Raw genomic sequence first — 18,338 nt, 5'->3', positions numbered from 1 at the left:
CCACCTCCCATCGCCGCCAATGGCGTGGACACCACCAGCTTTCCTGCCCCGGGTCAGCCACCAGTGGCCACTGAGCTCACTGAAAGGGAGCCTAAACTGCTCCTGGGGAAGATGGTGGCCCACCATGCCGGTAAGCCCTGAAGGCAGGAATACTTTGAGATGTCAGTGAAGAGGTTCTGTTCTACTCTGCTCAGCAGCCAACTGGGACTGAAGGAGGTTAGTGTGCTTGGCAGTATGCCCCTAATTGGGAGCAGCTCTCTGCCTTGCGCTGTTTAGAACAAAGAAAGATTGCAGCCATTTTAGAAGAAGGGAATTCTTCCCTTTTCTCTTAGAAAATGTTATCCCCTCAGGTTCTGCTTAAGGCAAAGAAACTCTCGGTTATGACACACAATGGAGAGTAATGCCACTGAAATAATTCTTCCATTATATCTCGTGCAATAATTCAAATGAATTTTAATTAATAGCTGATAGAAGTGTAACTGCTATACATTAGGACAAAAAATATACAATCACAAATGGTAATTCCTTTAAGGCCATGTTTTAAAGCTCATTTTAATACCTAAATTAATTGCTGATTTACTTGTAAGCCCTATGGCAGCTATGGTGAAGAAAGTGTATTCTTCCAAATAAAAGCCTCTGCTTTTTTTAAGCCTCTGCTTAATTCCCACCTTAAAGGCAAAATTCAGTTCAGCTTTAACTACGTAGCTCCAACATCGGCTTCATAATTAAAGAGTGTAAGTGTCCATTATGTTTTTAACTTGTTGAATAGTTCAGCTTTGGAAAAGAGAAAACTGTCCATCTTCAGTAATTATCTTATAATTGTGGAAAAGATGGTTCTCAAGGGACTTGAAGGCTGGAAGAAGTCAACTTAATTAGGTACTCCTGATCCAAACTTCTTGTTTCCTTCAGCTGAAAGGTTATTCCAGTGCATAAATCTAATCTATTATGCAGGTTTAGCAATGTCCTAAAGGGAACAAAACCCTCGCAGCCCTGGTTTTGCAATCCACATGCAAATCTACGGGGGAAGGAACTGTATTGCTGCTAAATCTTCCCTAGCTCATCTTTTAGCATCTCTTGTAGAAGAGGTGCAGATCATCCATACTTCTGACTGACTGCTCTGAAACCTGGGACACCCAGCACTAAACCAAACCAGCGCAATTGCACCTATAGCTTCAAAAATAGATTTTGATGCGCATCCAGAAGTCTCATCTATCTCTGGAAATTTTAGCTTCTACAGCTCACAGAGATGGACTTGAAAATGTTAAAGCACTCATGCCATATTTTGAATCATAAGCATGTTGCTATTGACTTTTTTTATTATTATTATTAAGAAATTTGTCACTCACCATTCCTAACTGTTTCCATTTTTAGTTTGATTTAATGGAAGGTATACAAGGTCTTTCATTAAATTTCCTCTTCAGGAATAATGTTTATAATTTTACATTCTAGTCACTTTTACTTTCAGAAATTCCTTCTTTGTTTCTAAACAATACATTTGTTCTGACTCAGAATAAGTCACAGCTGAAGTATGCATGTTACTCAGCTCAATAATGATAACCAAGTACTGCCACACTGAGGCAAGATCTCCCTTACATGGAGGCAGCCTCTAAAAGACACCAGGAGAGAGGAGTGCTGAGACTGCATTGAGAGACTCCAATAACGGGGCCATGCTGCTGTCAAGGTGACCACAGGGGCATGGAGGGCTCTCAGCATTAGTGTGGGGACCGGGCTTCCTGATGGCGAGGCACCAGCCACCCTGGTGGTGGTGGCACAGCTAAGTTTGGAGTCCCGGCCTCAGGCAGACCACCAGTAATTGCTAGTACTGCTGACTCTCCAGATGGGTTGGGCAGGGCTTTGGGAAACCTGATCTAGTGGGAGGTATCCCTGTCCACGGCAGGAGGTTGGACTAGATGATCTTTAAGGTTCCCTTCCAACCCAAGCCATTCGATGACTCTATGATCTGCATTTTGCTTGTGACCACAGTGGTCTGAAATGCTCCATACCAAGCTGAGGGACTGCACCCATCTCCCACAAATCCATTCACAATCCATTCACTAGAGCTTTTACATGACATGAAGTGTCTGCAATCAGAGCACATTTCCTGAAATCATCAAGAGGGAGGCAACAATCTGCTGCACTTGGGCAACTCGCTCATTACTGTCACTACCCAAAGGGAATCTAAATAGAAAATTGCTCTTCCCTTATCAGACTGGATTACACTTGCCTTGATTGCAGGTAGCATGGCTTTGCTCTCACTTGGGAATGAAACCCTTCGTACCGTTCCAGCCCCTGACTCAACTTACAGGAATGACGGACATCACTAACCAAAGCTAACAGTCATAATGTGACAGAAACATCAGCAATTGTAATAAAGCAAAGAGAGAAATCTTCGCTACCAATACAACCTATAGTTCCCACTAGCTTTTCAAAAATGAAAGGCAAACTGGATTTGCCTTTGTTTTTTTCTTGCAAGCTTATCTAAACTCCTAGAGTGCAATACAGTCTTTATTTGCAGTTTAGGGGAAAGAAAGGACTCCTATTAGGATTCCAGTTGGCTTATTGCACAAATGGATAATTATTGATATATTCCTTTTATCTGCCTAACTACTGAACTTAGATTTATACTGCAACAGCTCCTTGCCCTGCTCTAGCATGTTCCATCTGAGAAACCGAAAGTGCTTTAAAAGTGTCATTGAAGTTAAATTCACGAGTAAGAAGATAACATTCCTTACCCACTATACTGTGACTGCTTGCCTGTAGCTTCCTAATCTGAAAAACAACTGGAGACATCCTGGCTGTGATGAAAAAGGGGTGACTACTGTGTATTTACTGAAGGGCAAGAGTGTGCACAGGAAAAGCTACCCCCCAAACTCAAGGTATTTTTCTCATGTATTCATGTCTCACAAACTTGTTTAGGCAAATCAGTAAATAAGCAGGTGGTATTTAATGTTAGACCTCTACAGGATTAGATGATTTTTAGAGAGGTGTTGAGGATATAGGGAGCCCAAACTGCATAGCAGTTGGAAAGAGCAGTTAGTCCTGACTGCACATGCTCACCTACAGATGGGTTAGCTATTTACAATGATGATGACAGCAACAACTTATGGACCCATCAAGGACTACTATTTAATTTACTGGCCTTCAGTTTCCTCACCACTACTGCCATTCACTGTATCTACTATAAGAAAAAGTAATTTCGGTGCAAGGATATTTATGGGGACTTGCTGGAGAAAAATTGAAATCTTTGTTGGAAAAAATGACAAAAGAAGATAGAAATCTCTGATTTTCACTTCTGCATAAATTAATTCCTTTGAGTTTCCCTCTTTGGAGGTCTTCCAAACCTTCTGGGAGATGGTCCTGGGCAACCTGCTCCAGGTGGCCCTGCTTGAGCTGGTCCTGGAGACCAGATGGCCTCCAGAAGCCCCTTGCAACAACAACCTCTCTGTGATTCTGTACTTCAGAACCTGGTTACAGGTTCAGCATACATTTTTCCACAAATGTTCATGCAAACAAACTTCTCTTACATTAATTTAGATGAAAAGTAAATATAAGGCAACATGATTTATAATTACCATCTCTCCAGATTGATTATGAGATTTTTTTTCCACCATTCAGCTATTTCTGTGTGCATGCTAAACTCATTTGCCCATTATCAGAAAAAGAATTGCATTAAAGCAATTTTGCCTGAACTCAGTCCTGAGCAGAGGCAAAATTTATCATAAATAAGTGGAAAAATGTGAAAGTAAATTGATGTTATGGTATAGAGATGGTACTGGTACACACAGGTACCTTATAAACATAACACATTTAAAAGTGAAGTCTGTGAGAAATTGTTTGGCTCTTCTCAACAAATGACAAAAATGGAAAATGTGCTACAACAGCATGCATGCATTAGCGCCTAGATACTGCTATGAGCATTATGATGCAAATAGTTCTTATAAATGGAGAAATAATTAACACCATATTTAATTTACCAGAATAATGATGTTGTGCATTCCTGCTTTCTTCAGCTCTTGGAGGTACTCTGGCAGACCTGCAAAATTCTCTTTGTCATAGGTAAAATCCAGGCGACGTTCCATGTAGTCGATGTCAAGATGCTGGACATCCTAAATATTTTAAAAGCAAACGTTGACTTATTTTATACAGAAAATCAATATGTGTAACTGTGTTCCTAGGAAGCAACTAACCTATGAAGCGAGAGCTAAGTGTTTGGCTATAGTAACTGTAAAGAATTGAGGCCAAATTCAGCTCCTATAAATTTATGTGACAGCAGTGGACAAAGTGGACACGTGGAAGACCTAGGTTAGCAACTGTTTGGCAGTGGTATGCGTCAGCACTGCCACAGTTCATGTTTAAAATGCCAGCACCTGGTACTGCCAATTGATTGTTGTTTCAGCAGGAAAGCAAACCGGTACCCAAATCACCTGCAATGCAGCCAAGAGCAGCACTTTAAACCCATTGTTTCAGGCCAATTTTAAACATTCTTCTCACTATTGTAAAGATATGACTTGTGGAACCACTACATAAGACTATGAACATCCTTTTGCTCTACAATTCTCTTCACAGGATAGTCACATTTCCTCTAATATAATGGTATTCATCCCACTTCAGATTTTAAAATGAACATACACAGTGAAAAATTCATACGTACGTAGGGGATATCGTAGCGGTGCATGCGGTTGACGGTTTCCTTTAAGACATCAATGCTGCCGTAACCCCACCGGGAGAGCTGAAATCCCAGGGACCAGTAGGCAGGCATGTGCGGGCGTCCAATGGCCTAGGGCAGGAATGAGGAAAATACAGGTTCAAAGGGGGAGGTGAAGATTCTGGGGAGAGAAATTACCCTGAAATACCAGGAGAGGCTCCCAGCTCATTTAAGCCACAAAGATCAGAGCACATATATCACACAGCCTTGAAATACCCCTTACTTTCTCAAACAGCTCACTGTAGAATATACTTTATTGTAAAATGTGCAATATACTTTGCTTTAAAATGAGCTTTAAAATAAAGCTTCTTCTGGTGGACCCAACTCTTCGGTCAATAAACGGCAAATCTCCGACGCTGTGCAGCAATGTCAGCTTGGCTAATTTCTGTTGTCACATCCAGCTGAACTAACTCATCTAATGCTTATTGGAGCTCTCTGAAGTTTTAGTTTTATTTGCACACCTCCCCGGTGAAATCTAGTTGCTTATGACTGCCTGCTGATATTGCTGGCCCACAGCGATGCGTTGCCAGGCATCACCAAACCCCTCCAAGGTCAGAGTTACCATTCGCTCCATCAAAATTCTCGTCTGAAGCACAAAGTAATGAGTTAACTGTGATTTTATAAATATTTGATTTTCGGCTCCACATAATCCAGATGCAAATTGCACGAGGAAACTTGAGCAGAGGGGCACGAGGCATCCTGCTCTGCTCCCTGGGGAGAGCTGCTCGGGCAGCCGGAGAACAACCACCACAGTTCTGTTCCAGAAACATGCCGAAACTTTCCCTTGCCTCATTGGTACACACCGGTGTTTCGTGGGAGCGATATCCCCAAGTCCTTATTCCCATTTTAAACAGTTAGAACCCATGAAATTAGACTTTGTTCAGTAATTCCAACATTGTTGCAGGCAACACATGGAAATCAAGTAGCTAGCAAGCACCCATGATTATTTATCAGTCACAGCTACTGACTCCCTTTGGCTAAATAACCATTCCTCCCTTATTTCCTGGTGAATCTCCGTAGTTAGGTAATTATGCTAAGAAGTGAAAAAGAACAAAACTTGAATATTGGCAGCTAAAATCCATCTTCTTTAGTTAACTAAATGGAAGCAGTGCTGGCACTCCCTGTCAGCTGCATGGCTAAGCTCTCCAGCCATCACGATGTGTAGAGATGCCTCTTGCTCTGGGGTTTTCTCCAGAAAGTCTGTACTGGGACAGCAGTGCTGGTCTTTAAATTGCTCTAAAAGATGCCACAGGTCATAGTGGTGGGATGCGCATACTGCAATGGACAGAAAAACAGGTGGAGGAGAAATGCCTGGAAAAGCAGAGGGTGTTTTAAACCTCCTGTTAATGGTTTGAGTCCTCCCAGCAGGGATGTGGTGGCTGAGCACTGCATCTCCCCCCTCTGCCTGTTCCTCGTCCCATTCCACTGGATTTACCTGCTGTCACCCTCCTCACACCTACATGCAGCTGGAGAGAAAGCCCTTGAGAAGAAGCAAGGGCAGGTATCAGCTGCTGTGCCCGTGCCAGGAGAGGCCCTGGGCAGATGAAGGTGGCCCCAAACCATGCACGGGGGACACCGGTGGCAGAGCCACGTGCTATTATGGTACAGTCTCCTCTGGTTACACCTCTTGTTAGTTATTTCCAGCGTGTGCAGATGCATCTGATCCCCAAGACCATCCTTCCAGCTCTGCTGGGGTTTCCTGTGGAGAGCTGGACAGGGAGTGATGGCTTGGGACGATCTCCAGGATGCCCTGTGGTCTGGCACCGTGGTGTCCAGCACAGCACAGCAAGACTCGGGGCAAGAAGTCTGATCCTCTGTCACGACAGCACTCGTCTTATGAAAGACAAATTTATCTATGGAGGCAACAAAGCTTGTTTTAGCCCAGTTAGGATGCCAGATGAGATCCATGAACCCCACCACTTCGTGCTCCAAAAGCAGATGCACATTCCGCCCACGCTTTCTCTACTGTAAAAAGGGTGACCTCTCGAAACAAGGTTAAAAAAGCAGACCGAAACAAAAGAACTCCCTAATGAAATAAAACCTTTTGCACACAGGCTTCTTCCTTTGGATAAGAGGAAGAGGGAAAAACAGCTGATAAATATTAATCCTGCTGCTGGATGCAGAGCCCGGAGCCCTGGCAAGATGCCTGCATGGCACAGAGACCAGCATCCCAGTTGTCCCCTGAGCTCGCTGGGATGGTTCAGAGGCAGCGGGAGCCTTGCGATGCCCCATGCTGCTCCTGGAGAGGGGATACCCCTGGGATGCACCCCAATGAGCTTGGGACATCACTGTTTTCCAGTTCAAGAGCTGGACGGGGATTTACTTCCACCCCGTGTGCTGCGTTGAGTGCCCAGGTGGATGGTGACGGGGCTGGAGGTGAAGCTGTGGCCACCGAGGCAGCAGGCAGGTGCCTCCAGAGGACACAGCCCTGTCCCCAGCGCTGGGGGATGCTGCAGCTTGGCTGTGCTCTATTCCCTGGTCCTGCAGGCTCAGAGCTGCCCTGAGGCGAGGCAGCATTTTGTGACAGCACCCCCTGAGGAATTTGGGATTACGGTTGAACAAATGGAAGAAAATCCACCTTGCAAGCAAGATATTAACTTTTAAAGCAATTAGTTCCCCAGGTTGGCCGGGCTGGCGCAGCTATGGTGAGCGTAATTGAAGTGAACAGAACATTTGAAGAGGAAGGATGAAAACAGGGCAGCTGGGAAAACAAATGTTCTTTTTTCCAATTATGCTGTGGACTCTCTCTAATGGATCCCCCTGAAGCTTCCTGATAAAGTAACTGGCATATGGTACCTCCTTGCAGATGGATCAGCAGAGGCAGAGCTGCAATTCTGCAAACCTGAATCTCATGTTGGATTTGATATATATTTAGGATCTAGTTAATTCATATAGATTGCAGTCTGCATACAAATGATCGTAAAATGCAGTACACAGAGAAAGCCTGCTCGGCAAAACTGGCTCGCATAGAATCAGAAAAGGTAAATGAGGTATGGTGGGGGAACTGAGGGAGGAAAACATGAGAAATGCAGAAACAGCAAACATATGGAGTATACAAACTGAGAAAAAAAAAAGATACAGTAGTGCAGAAGGAGAAAAAAAAAAAAGATGCTATTTTTCCTACCTCGATTCCTCCTGCACTTGGTTCACAAATAACTCCAAGTGTTGTTTAATAGATTCACTGTTACTTTTTCCAGGTTTGCATAACTTGGCTTTATGTAATTTTTGCACTTTTTTTTTTTTTTTCAGGTGCACCTGAGAGCAGACACATCTAGGAAGTACCCTGGAAGCGCTCCTCAGTGAGAGCAAAGCTCAGTGAGCAGCTAAAGGCAGGTGATCTGCACGCACTCTCCCTGTGCTCGCACACCCTGCTTTGGGTTATTGGCCAAACAACATTACTACCACGGGCGTCTCGAGTCAAGGATGTGAACCAAGTCATAAATGCTAAATAGCAAACCAGGATCCCATTAACGTTATGAGCAAAGACTGGTGTGAAAGGGATGGCTGAAGGGTTGTGCCCTGTCTGTCACAGAGGCCAGAGAGGGAGGTATTCCTTCCCATGCTTGCAAGGGAGCTGAGATCTGCAGCAGTGCAGGCAAAGAGCAACACAGAAGGTTGCACTTTAACCCTTTCACCCTAGTTAGCCATATAAAATGTCTCTTGGAGACTGATACTTGCTTAAACTTCCTCTTTTTTTAATTTTATTTTTTGAGGGAAAACCGTAGGAGGAAAATATAAAAATCCGCGCTGGGTTAATGTTTTGGATTTAGTCACGGAAATGGTGGGTTTAGATAGTGACACATGGCTACATACAGGTACTCCTATGGCCTGGATGTCTGTCTGCAGCTCGTCTCCCCTAGCTGAGGAGGCGGGTGAGTGCTGTGGGTGCCCAGTCAGGCAGAGGTAACCTGAACCCAAAGTCTGTGCAGAGAAGCTGAACTCTGTTTTAGGAAAGCAAGAAGAAAGGCCCTGCAACAGCTGAACAATTGCAAAGATGCTCACAGTCTCAAGAGTCTAAAAATATTACGGGCTTTAGACATCAAGGTCTTCAAATCTCTTTCTTTGCTGGACACCTACCAGCTGCTTGGTCTTTCCTGGGGGCCCATGGATTCAGCTGTGAGACTGCTGAACGAGCAGGCTCCCCATTTAGCTCTCAAGTAGGAGGCTGGACTAGAGACCTCCTGAGGTCCCCTCCACCCAGAACTGCCCTATGAGGACAGTGAGGAGGAAGTAAAGCAGCAATTTGCTCTCAAAACAGAACTGGGAGTCATGCGGTATGCTCTGTTAAAGCTTGTCATTGGATAATTTTCAGTAAAACAACAAATTCATGGTCTTCACTCTACCCAGAAGCTGTTAAACTTGGTATTTGTTCTTTTCATTAAACTATAACTTTCCTGAGTGTCTTGTTACGGAGCTCATATTCTACTGCTGTGCACTGTTACCCTGCCCTGAACTGCCACCAGATTTGGCAGTGATGGTCTGATATTGGGGCTGGCCCGTCTCTGTGCATGGGCCACCCCTGGGTGCTGGCAGCAAGCCACAGAGATGCACAGAGAAAGTCTGCATCCTTCAGAGACCCTGCAGGGAGCTTCATTACAAGGCTTTCCTAACTCACTGCCTTGGAGGGAGCTGCATAAAAGCACCAAGTCGAGCTAAGCAGTTAAATCTTGTGCAGAAACTAGCATTATGGGGGGGCAGGGAAGGGTCACTCAGGTCTGGAAATGGTATTGAAGCAAGAGAATAAAATACACGAGAAGGTGCCTGGAGCAAAATACTTTTTTTTACTGGCACCCGCGGTGCCAGTGGGGACGCACCGGAGGGGATGCAATGGGTAGTTCCTGCAAAAAGCCCCATGCAGTGGCTTTGTGCATCTGCTCGTGTGGGTAGGAGACAGGCACCATGCCCCCGGGGAGCAGCCTGGCCCCACCAGCTGCAGGCCCCCGTGGCCGGGAGCTCCTGACACGCCGCTTCCCAGAGGAAAGCCATGCAAACAGCTGGGAGAGCTGAGGGATGCTGCTGAGCGCTGCCTTCCAGGCGCGGGTCACACTCCTCCCTGCCAGCCCCTCTCCTTCCCCTGGGGGTGACAGTGACCTCACTGCGAGTCCTCTCAGCGTGACAGAAAATGCAATTGAAAAACAGAGCCTTTTCTGCCTCCTTCACCTTCCCACATATCTCGTACATAAAAGCCAAATCATTACCCTAGAGACTAATAATATGGTAATTGCAACATTTGCGATCCGGGAATTTCAGGATGTTTACTGAAGAAGTTATTATTTCACCGTGAAATTGCTACCATGCATTCTTTAAGATTCCCTAGAGAGCGGAGCACAAGCTTGAAGAATACAGAGCAGGGGATTTTTTTGTCCCGGCATTTGACATGTCTAGCTCGGAGACGCCCACCGGCTCCCCTTTACCTTGTTTTCTCTGCTCCAGCTCCATTTCCAGAGAGGCAGGGGTGGAAAGCGAGCTGCCAGCACTCATCAGCTGGGGAGTGAGAACGCTCTCATTTTATTTTCAGCTGCTGGCCACCTGCTAAGCCGCAGAAACGCTCCCTTCAAACACCAGCGAAAGACTTTGAAAAGAAATGGTGATGGCTCTCACCTACGTCGTGCTGCTGCAATGACTTCCCTGAAATAAGGGCTTTCGTCGCAGAGATCACAGCCCTGCCTAGGTGGGTGGGTCACTTGTCTTTTCTGGGCTTGGTTGCCAATGTGGAAGATCAAAAACCCATTTGCTGGTTGATCTATGGCACCAGGGCTGAGGGTTGGACAGGTGGGGAAGGCGTGCAGAGGGACCAGGACCTCTGAGGGTCACAGCTCCATGGCTCCTGCTGCAGGACACGGAGGGCCAGCAGCAGCCTCCCACCTGAAGCTCTGCTTGGAAAAGGGAGACCAGCAGAGCTTGGACGGACCTCTTTCTAGTCATTGCATCCCTTTAATGCCCTCCTGCTCTCACTACTGAAGCAGAGCATGAACAACACAAACCAACTCTCGGCGTAGCAGCCACTCTGAGCAGGTTTTGAAACCTTTGGCCACTTTCATCCAAGAACTCCAAACCATGAGGCACACACAAGTTTTGTAAAAACCAGTGTCAGAGCAGAGAAGAGACACAAATCACACCAATATCCATCACCCCATCCTCTGCTCAGACGCAGCCTGCTGCCAGACAGCATCCCTAGCTCTGTGACAGGTCCTGTGAACAGGGTCCTAGGGTGGAGGTGGCAGAAGGGGGCATCAGGACACAAAACCACAGAAAGCCAAGCTCCAATCCTGTTTCTTATGTGACACCTAGTCACCTCTCTCTCTCCCTTTATGCGCATACATACGTAAATACATTTATATGTACAAAATTTTTGCACTCACCACCTATAGTGTAAATACGGGGTTTATAAAAAGACACCAGAGCTTTGCATCACTCGCTACAGGTTTCTGGAGCGGAATGACAAGAGAGAGCACCCAAAATACAGATGTGGTACCTACGATCAAGAACATTTTTCTGTCTCTTCATATGGACTGAGACTGCTTCTGTACACTGGTACAGAAGCATTTAAAATAATCTCTGTTTTTTTTCCCTCATTCTTCAGGCCCACACCCCTGAGCAAACCACGCAGCACCTGAACCAGGTGGCCTTCCCACCAAACCTAGTGGCCTTCCCTCCAAACCAGCACCTGCCTGCTCCTGTCACTGGCAGTGAGAAGACCCTGGTAGCCCCAAACTACCCAGAATGAAGAAGCTGGACCAGCTCAAAACAACCATGAGGGCTCTTTCTAGGTATGCAAATGAAGCAAAAAATGACTGCTGATTTAGATTGTTAAGGGGAAAAAATAGCTGCTTTAATTATGTTAACTAAGCCCTTCCTCATTGTTTCCTCCCCTCACAAGCTCTCTGACTCATGCAAATCAAGGCGATGACAAGGGGAAAAGGGCTGGAAACTCCGTCTGGCTCCCTCAGCTGAATGCCAAATGAAAAGCAAGGAGAAAACTATCAGCCATACTGGATTTTTGGATGATTATGTCATAGGTGGTGTTCGTATGGTTTGAGAATGGGCCACACAATATGAATCCAAATATATAGATACAGACAGCTCTCTCCCATTGGAAAAATACAAAAGACATAGCAATAGGGAAGCTGCTGTAGTAATGCACAGTATGGCCCAGGTGCTGATAGGAATGTCCCTTGTCTACAGCATTCAATGTTTTTTGATAAGTTCCTAGCAACCTTCTGCCTATCAGCATTTCTATTTTTTTTTTCTCAAAATAATGCTCAGTTCGAATTATAGAGTAAGTGTTTATATAATACTATGATTATGCCAACGAAAGGAAGGTTTGGAAAGCACCTAAAGATAGCCACAAGATCAGCATCTGGCTCTTAGACAAATCTAGATTACTCCTGGCAAGTCTATATTACCATTTGTCCAACCTGTTTTTACCAGCTTCTGACAGGGGACATTCCCTAGCCCCCCAGAATAGTTCATTCAAGTGTTTGATTCCTCTTATAGTAAGAAAGTAATTCCTACCACTGAATTTTCATCTTCTGCAAACTAAGTTGGTGCTCTATTCCCAGCAGATACAAAGAACACGCAGTTACCATTCCCATCGCAAGAAGTCAGCTGCTATCCCCTTGTTTAAAATAATTTGTGCTAAGTAGCTGAGCACAGCCGTGTGGGAGAGGGCTTCAGCAAAAAAATGTATTTCAGTCTTTATACATCCTGTTATTTTCTTTCTGATAATAGGCTGTGCTCACCTTGGTCTTCCTCTTATTGCTAATGCATTCATAGGATTTTTTTCCTGCTGTTCGTCCCCACCTGCCTCACCACATCAGCTATTGCTTTGTATAACCAGAATGAGACCAAGCTTTGGCCAAGCTACCTGCTGATACTACCCGATACCAATGGGATTTGTTCCACCGCACTGCCCCACGTGCCATAAGCACTTTCTACTAACCTCTGTGTACTGCTGAACCACGTTTTCGGGAGTTGGCCCAAGGAAGACATAGAAGTCAAGGATCCCGCCAATGGTGCGGAAAGTTAAGGATGGGTTTGGACTCAGAGAAACATCTGAAAGGGAAAAACAGATTCTCAGGACAAACTAACTCTGCATCATGAGGTGTAAGCATGCTGAGCTCCTCTCCTCCGTGCCTTGATGTGTCCCTAGGCAGAGGTAGACACACGTGCAAGTCACTACCTGGTGCCTTGCCGTGTGATCAGATGAGCACACAGGCCAGTTGGCCAGTCCTTCTGTAATCTGCATCTTCCGATTGGCACGGTGCAGCAATAAATCACAGAAACCCACACAGATTAGAGTGCCCAGATTCATTTGTCTCAGTTTCATTTATATAAAAAGGAACCACAAGCTTGTGTTTAGGGTTCCTAGATGCTATTTTAATCTTCTTATTGGAAGTCATTGCCTGCCAGGGGAAACTGATTTTATAGACTGAGTGAAGATTCCCCTTTTCTGAAATTATACTATTGGATTAACACAGTAAGGTGGCCATGGCAACGCACAAAACTACTCTCCACAGACAGAATATAGGACTAACCTAAATTGATTTGATTCAGTTATGCCAATCCCAGAGGAAATTTCCTCCACCTTCTCCTTTCCCTGTACGTGCATCTATTTTTTAAAAAATTAATCATATATTTTCCCTGAAAATACCTTACCTTGTTTAACAGTCATTCTGTTGAAATCTCTTTGAAAACTTTATAGCAATTACTGAACACTCACTTATGCAACAGTCAGTTACATTTTTCCTGCACTGAAAAAGTAATCAGTAAAACAGTTTTTTATATATTTACTAATTTACTGCCTTTCTATATGCAATCAGTTTAGGGAATTTGTACGTCCTCCTACCTTGCGCATTGGAGTTCAGAAGGAGAACGCCGTGGGCATTGGAGTCATCTTCTACGCACATGTAGAAAGGGTGAACTCCATAGAGATTGGCAAATGGCTGAAACATAAACAGCATGTTACGTATGGCTTGGCTTTGCCATTTTTTCATGTTTTTTGTCAACTAGGTACGTATGCAAAGACAAAAAAAATAAATTAATTCATAGTTAGAGACTTGTTTTTAAAGGTTGGGGATTTTTTTCCTCTAAACTGGTGTGAATTCAAATTGATGGAACAAGAGTAGGTTTTTTTCTGCTTCAACACGGTGCTTCTTATTAGCCAATCTTAACAAAACCTTCCATATTTTGCTAAAACCTCCAGAATGGCAAAGGTAAGACATGTTTGCCAGCTAAAATAGACTCATCAAGCACTGGCCCCAGTTTTGCCAAACATTTAATAGATCCTGCTGAAGGCCAGCTTGTTTGGATGAGCAGGAATCAATCTGCATGTGAGATTAAATGCTTTTCTGACTCAGGACTTAGATATACAAAACATTCTTTTTCTGACAACTACAGCAGCATGAGAAAGCCTCTAATAGGTATCCAAATCACCTCAAAATGGCTTATGATTTTCTTACTCAATTAAAACTTATGACACGACACGTGGCGTTCAGTCTTTGCCATCACTTCCCATCAGCAGTGTTACCACACCAAGAGAGGTGTCCCCTTAGCAAAGCTCTGCCTCGCCACCCCCTCTTCGTGGTACAAGCTCAGGGCAAAGTGCTGCCCGAAGTGAGTTACCGTTGGTGCCTGATCCCTGCTGAACATGCCATAGGTAACGAAGTCCATGTTGTGTTTGAAGGACACGTGCTCATGTTCCCCAAACCCGTACACCGAGGTGGATGGCACAGTCGTTGTAATCTGCAGGTACTGGTTGGAGAAAAACAGATCAACCAGGGGACTGTCCCACCTGTGACAAACAGAGGGAGACATAGTTAGCTTGCTCATCTTTGGTACGCGTCATTTGAAGCTCACGTCCAGCTATTTATACTTTTATTTTGGAGAGTAACAATATTAAAAAGTGTTGAGCTTTACGCAAGCTTCTAATATACTTAAGCTAACACACATTAAATTCATCTTGCAATGGCTGCAGACACCTCAGCTCCTTACACAATAAAACGCGTCGGTATAATTTTGAAAAGAACGACTAAAATAAGAGAAGACACTATCTAGAATCCTATTACCAAAATAAGTCATCGCTTGTGCTATTTCTATGACAACCAACAGGGCAGGCTAAAAATTGTTATTACGCAGTGGGGTTCAGAATGCTTAATGAGAACAACAGATATTTGGTTGTTACCAGTTTTTACTTTTTAATGCTTTGCTGGATTAGGACCCCAACACTCTTGTTACCCCGACTTTATGCAGGCACCTAGCCCAGCAGAGCGACACCTTCCTCCGGACTGCTCACACGGGATGTTTATATTGCGACGGCTCTTCCTCACCTCTCTCACCAGTTTAATGCCTTTATTTCTATTGAATCATTTGTGGACACAGGCTCACATTTTAATTAGGTGTTACATTCTGTTTCCTATCTCTACTGCTATAATGAGCTGCAAGCTAGATGGGGGAGAACATAGTCAAGCTGTGGAGAAGTGTTTCATTAATGGTACTGTGTATGCCATGAGTACCACATTTAGATAGCACCCTCTCGAGCCTTGTTTAACCATGAATTTGTTACAGCTAATTAAAATAAATGAGCCGAAGCCAAAGAGCATAGAAGAGGCATAACTCTCCTTTTAATGGTCTTTTGTCAATGATTTTGACAAAATTAAATGGTTGATCAAATTAACCAGTAAATCGGAGCAGCAGAGGATGTGCAGTGCCAGCGGGGGAGCAGCGCTGTCCCTGGCTGCCACCAGCACCCTGGTGGGGCTGGCAGGGCTGGGAGGAAGGGATGGCAGAGAGGGTTGGAAGGAAGGGATGGCAGGGCTGGGAGGAAGGGCTGGAAGCCCACCAGCCTGGGCAGCCCTGCTTTCCCCGTGGGGAAGCGAGGACCTGCTCACAGGGGTGCCAGAGGTGGTCCAAGGCACCCTCCTGCCTCCGTGTGCAATAGGAAGGCACAATCCATCCCTGCAGTGCCCTAGACCAGCCCTAAATCATGCCCATGATCTGAAGGGTGTGTGCCTTTTAGAAAAGTCTATTTGGCCTTTTTTGACAAGCAGGAAAAGTAATAATTTGTATTTAACTCCTGATTCGGTTGTTTGGCAGCAGCAACACTCCCTCCCAGCATCTCCCCCACCTACACGCAGCACTGAATAAGGTTGTTTTCTTACACGAAGGCTAATGCACCCAAAATACCAAAATATCCCTGAGAATCAGGCCCAGCCCTTGGCAAACAGAGGTCTTTCTGCAAGAGGCTTTCTCTGGAGCTGCACGCCTGTCCGAAGGAGCTCCGTCACGTCACGTAGCTCCGCTCTGTGCCACGGCTCTGAGCAGACCGCGGGGTTATGCAAAAAGCAAAGGATGCCGGAGGGGAAGTGCTTTGGGAAGAGCTTAAATATCTGTCCTAACTCATTGAGCACCCTCCATGATGTCTGTTCGGAGGACATGAGGCTTTGTACATCCCTGGCACTCACGTTACGGCACTGACGTTTCCCATCGTGAGCACAATTAGCGTTACCATGGCATTAAAAGTGCTCCTTCCACTCGGCCAGTCCCTCCTGCCCAGGAGGGGCACTGGGGTGCTGCAAAACCACAGCCCTGGGAGCAGACTGTCTGCCCCACTGAGTCCTGAAATGGCACAGAGAAACCCTTTTACGCCCTGTGCACTCCCCCAGGACACTGTCAGGAGCTCAGCTTCTGCACAGCACCCCCAAAACAGCGCCCTGCTCTCAGCTGCGCCATGCTGCCAGCCACTGCTCTCCACCAGCGTGGTCCTTCTGCAGACCACAGCTCGATGGCGCAGCCACAAGCTAGACACAGCATTAACGATGACTTTAAAAATGCAGGTAATTGCTCCCTCTTCTTTTCCGGGCACCACTATGTCTCCTTCATCTGAAAAAGAGCATGGATAGGTTTTGCCTTGGCTCCTCCTTCTGCCTCCAGTCCCGAGCTGCTGCCCTCGGGCTCTGCAATGCACAGTGGCGAGCTATTCACTACGTTCTCGCTGTGTTTTCGTTGGCAAAGAGCAATCATTTAAATGAAAAAAACACTGTCTGTCATTCCTCAAACACTCGGAGACAATAAAAGGAAATGTTATATTTCTCCCACCTCCCCGCCTGCTGGTTTTAGGCAGATAGAAGGAACGCAACAGGAGGGAGCATAAAATGACACCGCATGTGCAGGAATTTGCATGGTTCTCCTCCAGCAGCCTTGCAAACCACAGCAGTGCTGTGATGGACAACAGAAAGGATCCTAAAATCTAAAAAAACTCTAAAAGCCCAGCTGAGAGGTTGTTCACTGTCAGAAATGTAACCCCCACCTGCAGTTAAAGGTGGCAAAGCCTGTGCAGATGAAAATCCGTGAGAGGTGATAGCTGCACTCAGGCTCACTGCAGGAAATCCAAGCCCTGCGATGAGCCTCTGTGATGGGAACCATCCTGCCTGCAGAAACATCAGCTGGGTGCCTGACACCTCTGCCTGCTCGCTGCTGACCCTTCCTGTAAGCCTGACTGATAAAAGCCAGGGTTTTCCCCCAAACACTGTGTGCTATACTTAAGGGTAAAGCTGTCTCTTTTTTTAACCTCACACCTGGAAAAAAAACATTGATTCAGGACTGAAAAACTCTGTAAAAATTAAAATTTCTGGCTGGCCCAAGTGCCACATCCAGCAGTCATCCCTCAGGCCAGCAGGACGAAAGGTAATGGCAGCAGAGCAGGGAGGCAGTTGTAAGGAGGATGGGCAGGCAGGTAGGTAAAATCCCCTGCCCATGTTGATGACTAACATCTTCATGATGTGTGAGGAGGATGACTAAAAGAGAATGGTTTTCAGAAGTGCAATCATCATTCCTTTGTGATACGAACCGCAGCAGATGATTTGCCTGGCTGAAGGACTTCGCTGTGCTCATGTTTTAGGAGTGCTGACTCTCGCTGCTGTGAGCGAGCAACTGCTGGCGCACACAGGGAGGTCACATAAAACTCCCAGAGCGAGGACACTTGGGACAAATACTTCGTTTGGACATGTATAACACATTATTCAAACATTTAAAATCATTTTAGGTTGGGCCAGGGTTTGTTCGTTGTTGTTGTTTTGTTTTTTTTTCTGCTTTTTGCAATGAACACCAGAGAAAAGAGCTCACTGCTTTAGGGTGTGAACACCCCTCTCCTGCTCACTGGCTTGGAGAAAATGTCCTCTCTAACATCTGCTTTTCTTGGCCTCCAAACCCTTTGGAAGCCACAGCCTTGTAAAAGGGTGAACACCCCATATCTTATCTGTGTGCAATTCAGGTGGAAACTTCACACGTCTATCAGAAAAGCAGACCTAACCCTGCCAGCAGAGCTCAGTGACCTTAGTGACTGAGAAGCACAGGCCCTGCGTTCAGATGCTCGGATATACCTGGCCCTGGCTCACCCCACTCGAGCTGCTGGGCAGCACCAGCTCAGGAGCCCCCGTCTCCCCTATTTTGCAGTGCACTCAGATTTCTGAAAAATGTTTCCGCTGTCTCACAACAGCCAGCCTGCTTATTAACTCTAAGTCTTGAGGAAACCCCAGGCACTGCTGGCCTGCAGAAGGCATGCCAAGAATAATTTTTCATATGTTTCTCTTACTTTAAAGGTGATCTAATAAATAGGGGGAGAAAGTTCTTGCCA

The 18,338-nt window shown here is 45.6% G+C and overlaps 1 protein-coding gene across 1 annotated transcript in view; it reads right to left on the bottom strand.

Moving 5' to 3' along the window:
• LOC310892484 (sucrase-isomaltase, intestinal-like) overlaps nucleotides 1-18,338 on the bottom strand; it is a gene marked incomplete at its 5' end in the record, with an annotated part of 47,313 nt that overhangs the window by 19,385 nt on the left and 9,590 nt on the right. Inside the window, 5 exons of the mRNA XM_083820282.1 lie at nucleotides 3,975-4,106; nucleotides 4,652-4,777; nucleotides 12,648-12,760; nucleotides 13,554-13,650; nucleotides 14,330-14,498. Of these exons, the coding sequence (XP_083676408.1) occupies nucleotides 3,975-4,106; nucleotides 4,652-4,777; nucleotides 12,648-12,760; nucleotides 13,554-13,650; nucleotides 14,330-14,498 (637 nt within the window). The remainder of the gene's footprint in view (nucleotides 1-3,974; nucleotides 4,107-4,651; nucleotides 4,778-12,647; nucleotides 12,761-13,553; nucleotides 13,651-14,329; nucleotides 14,499-18,338) is intronic.

This window comes from Anser anser (genome assembly GCF_964211835.1).
Source record: "Anser anser genome assembly, chromosome: 1".
NCBI lineage: Eukaryota > Metazoa > Chordata > Aves > Anseriformes > Anatidae > Anser > Anser anser.
This window is presented reverse-complemented; position numbering and strand designations above follow the sequence as displayed.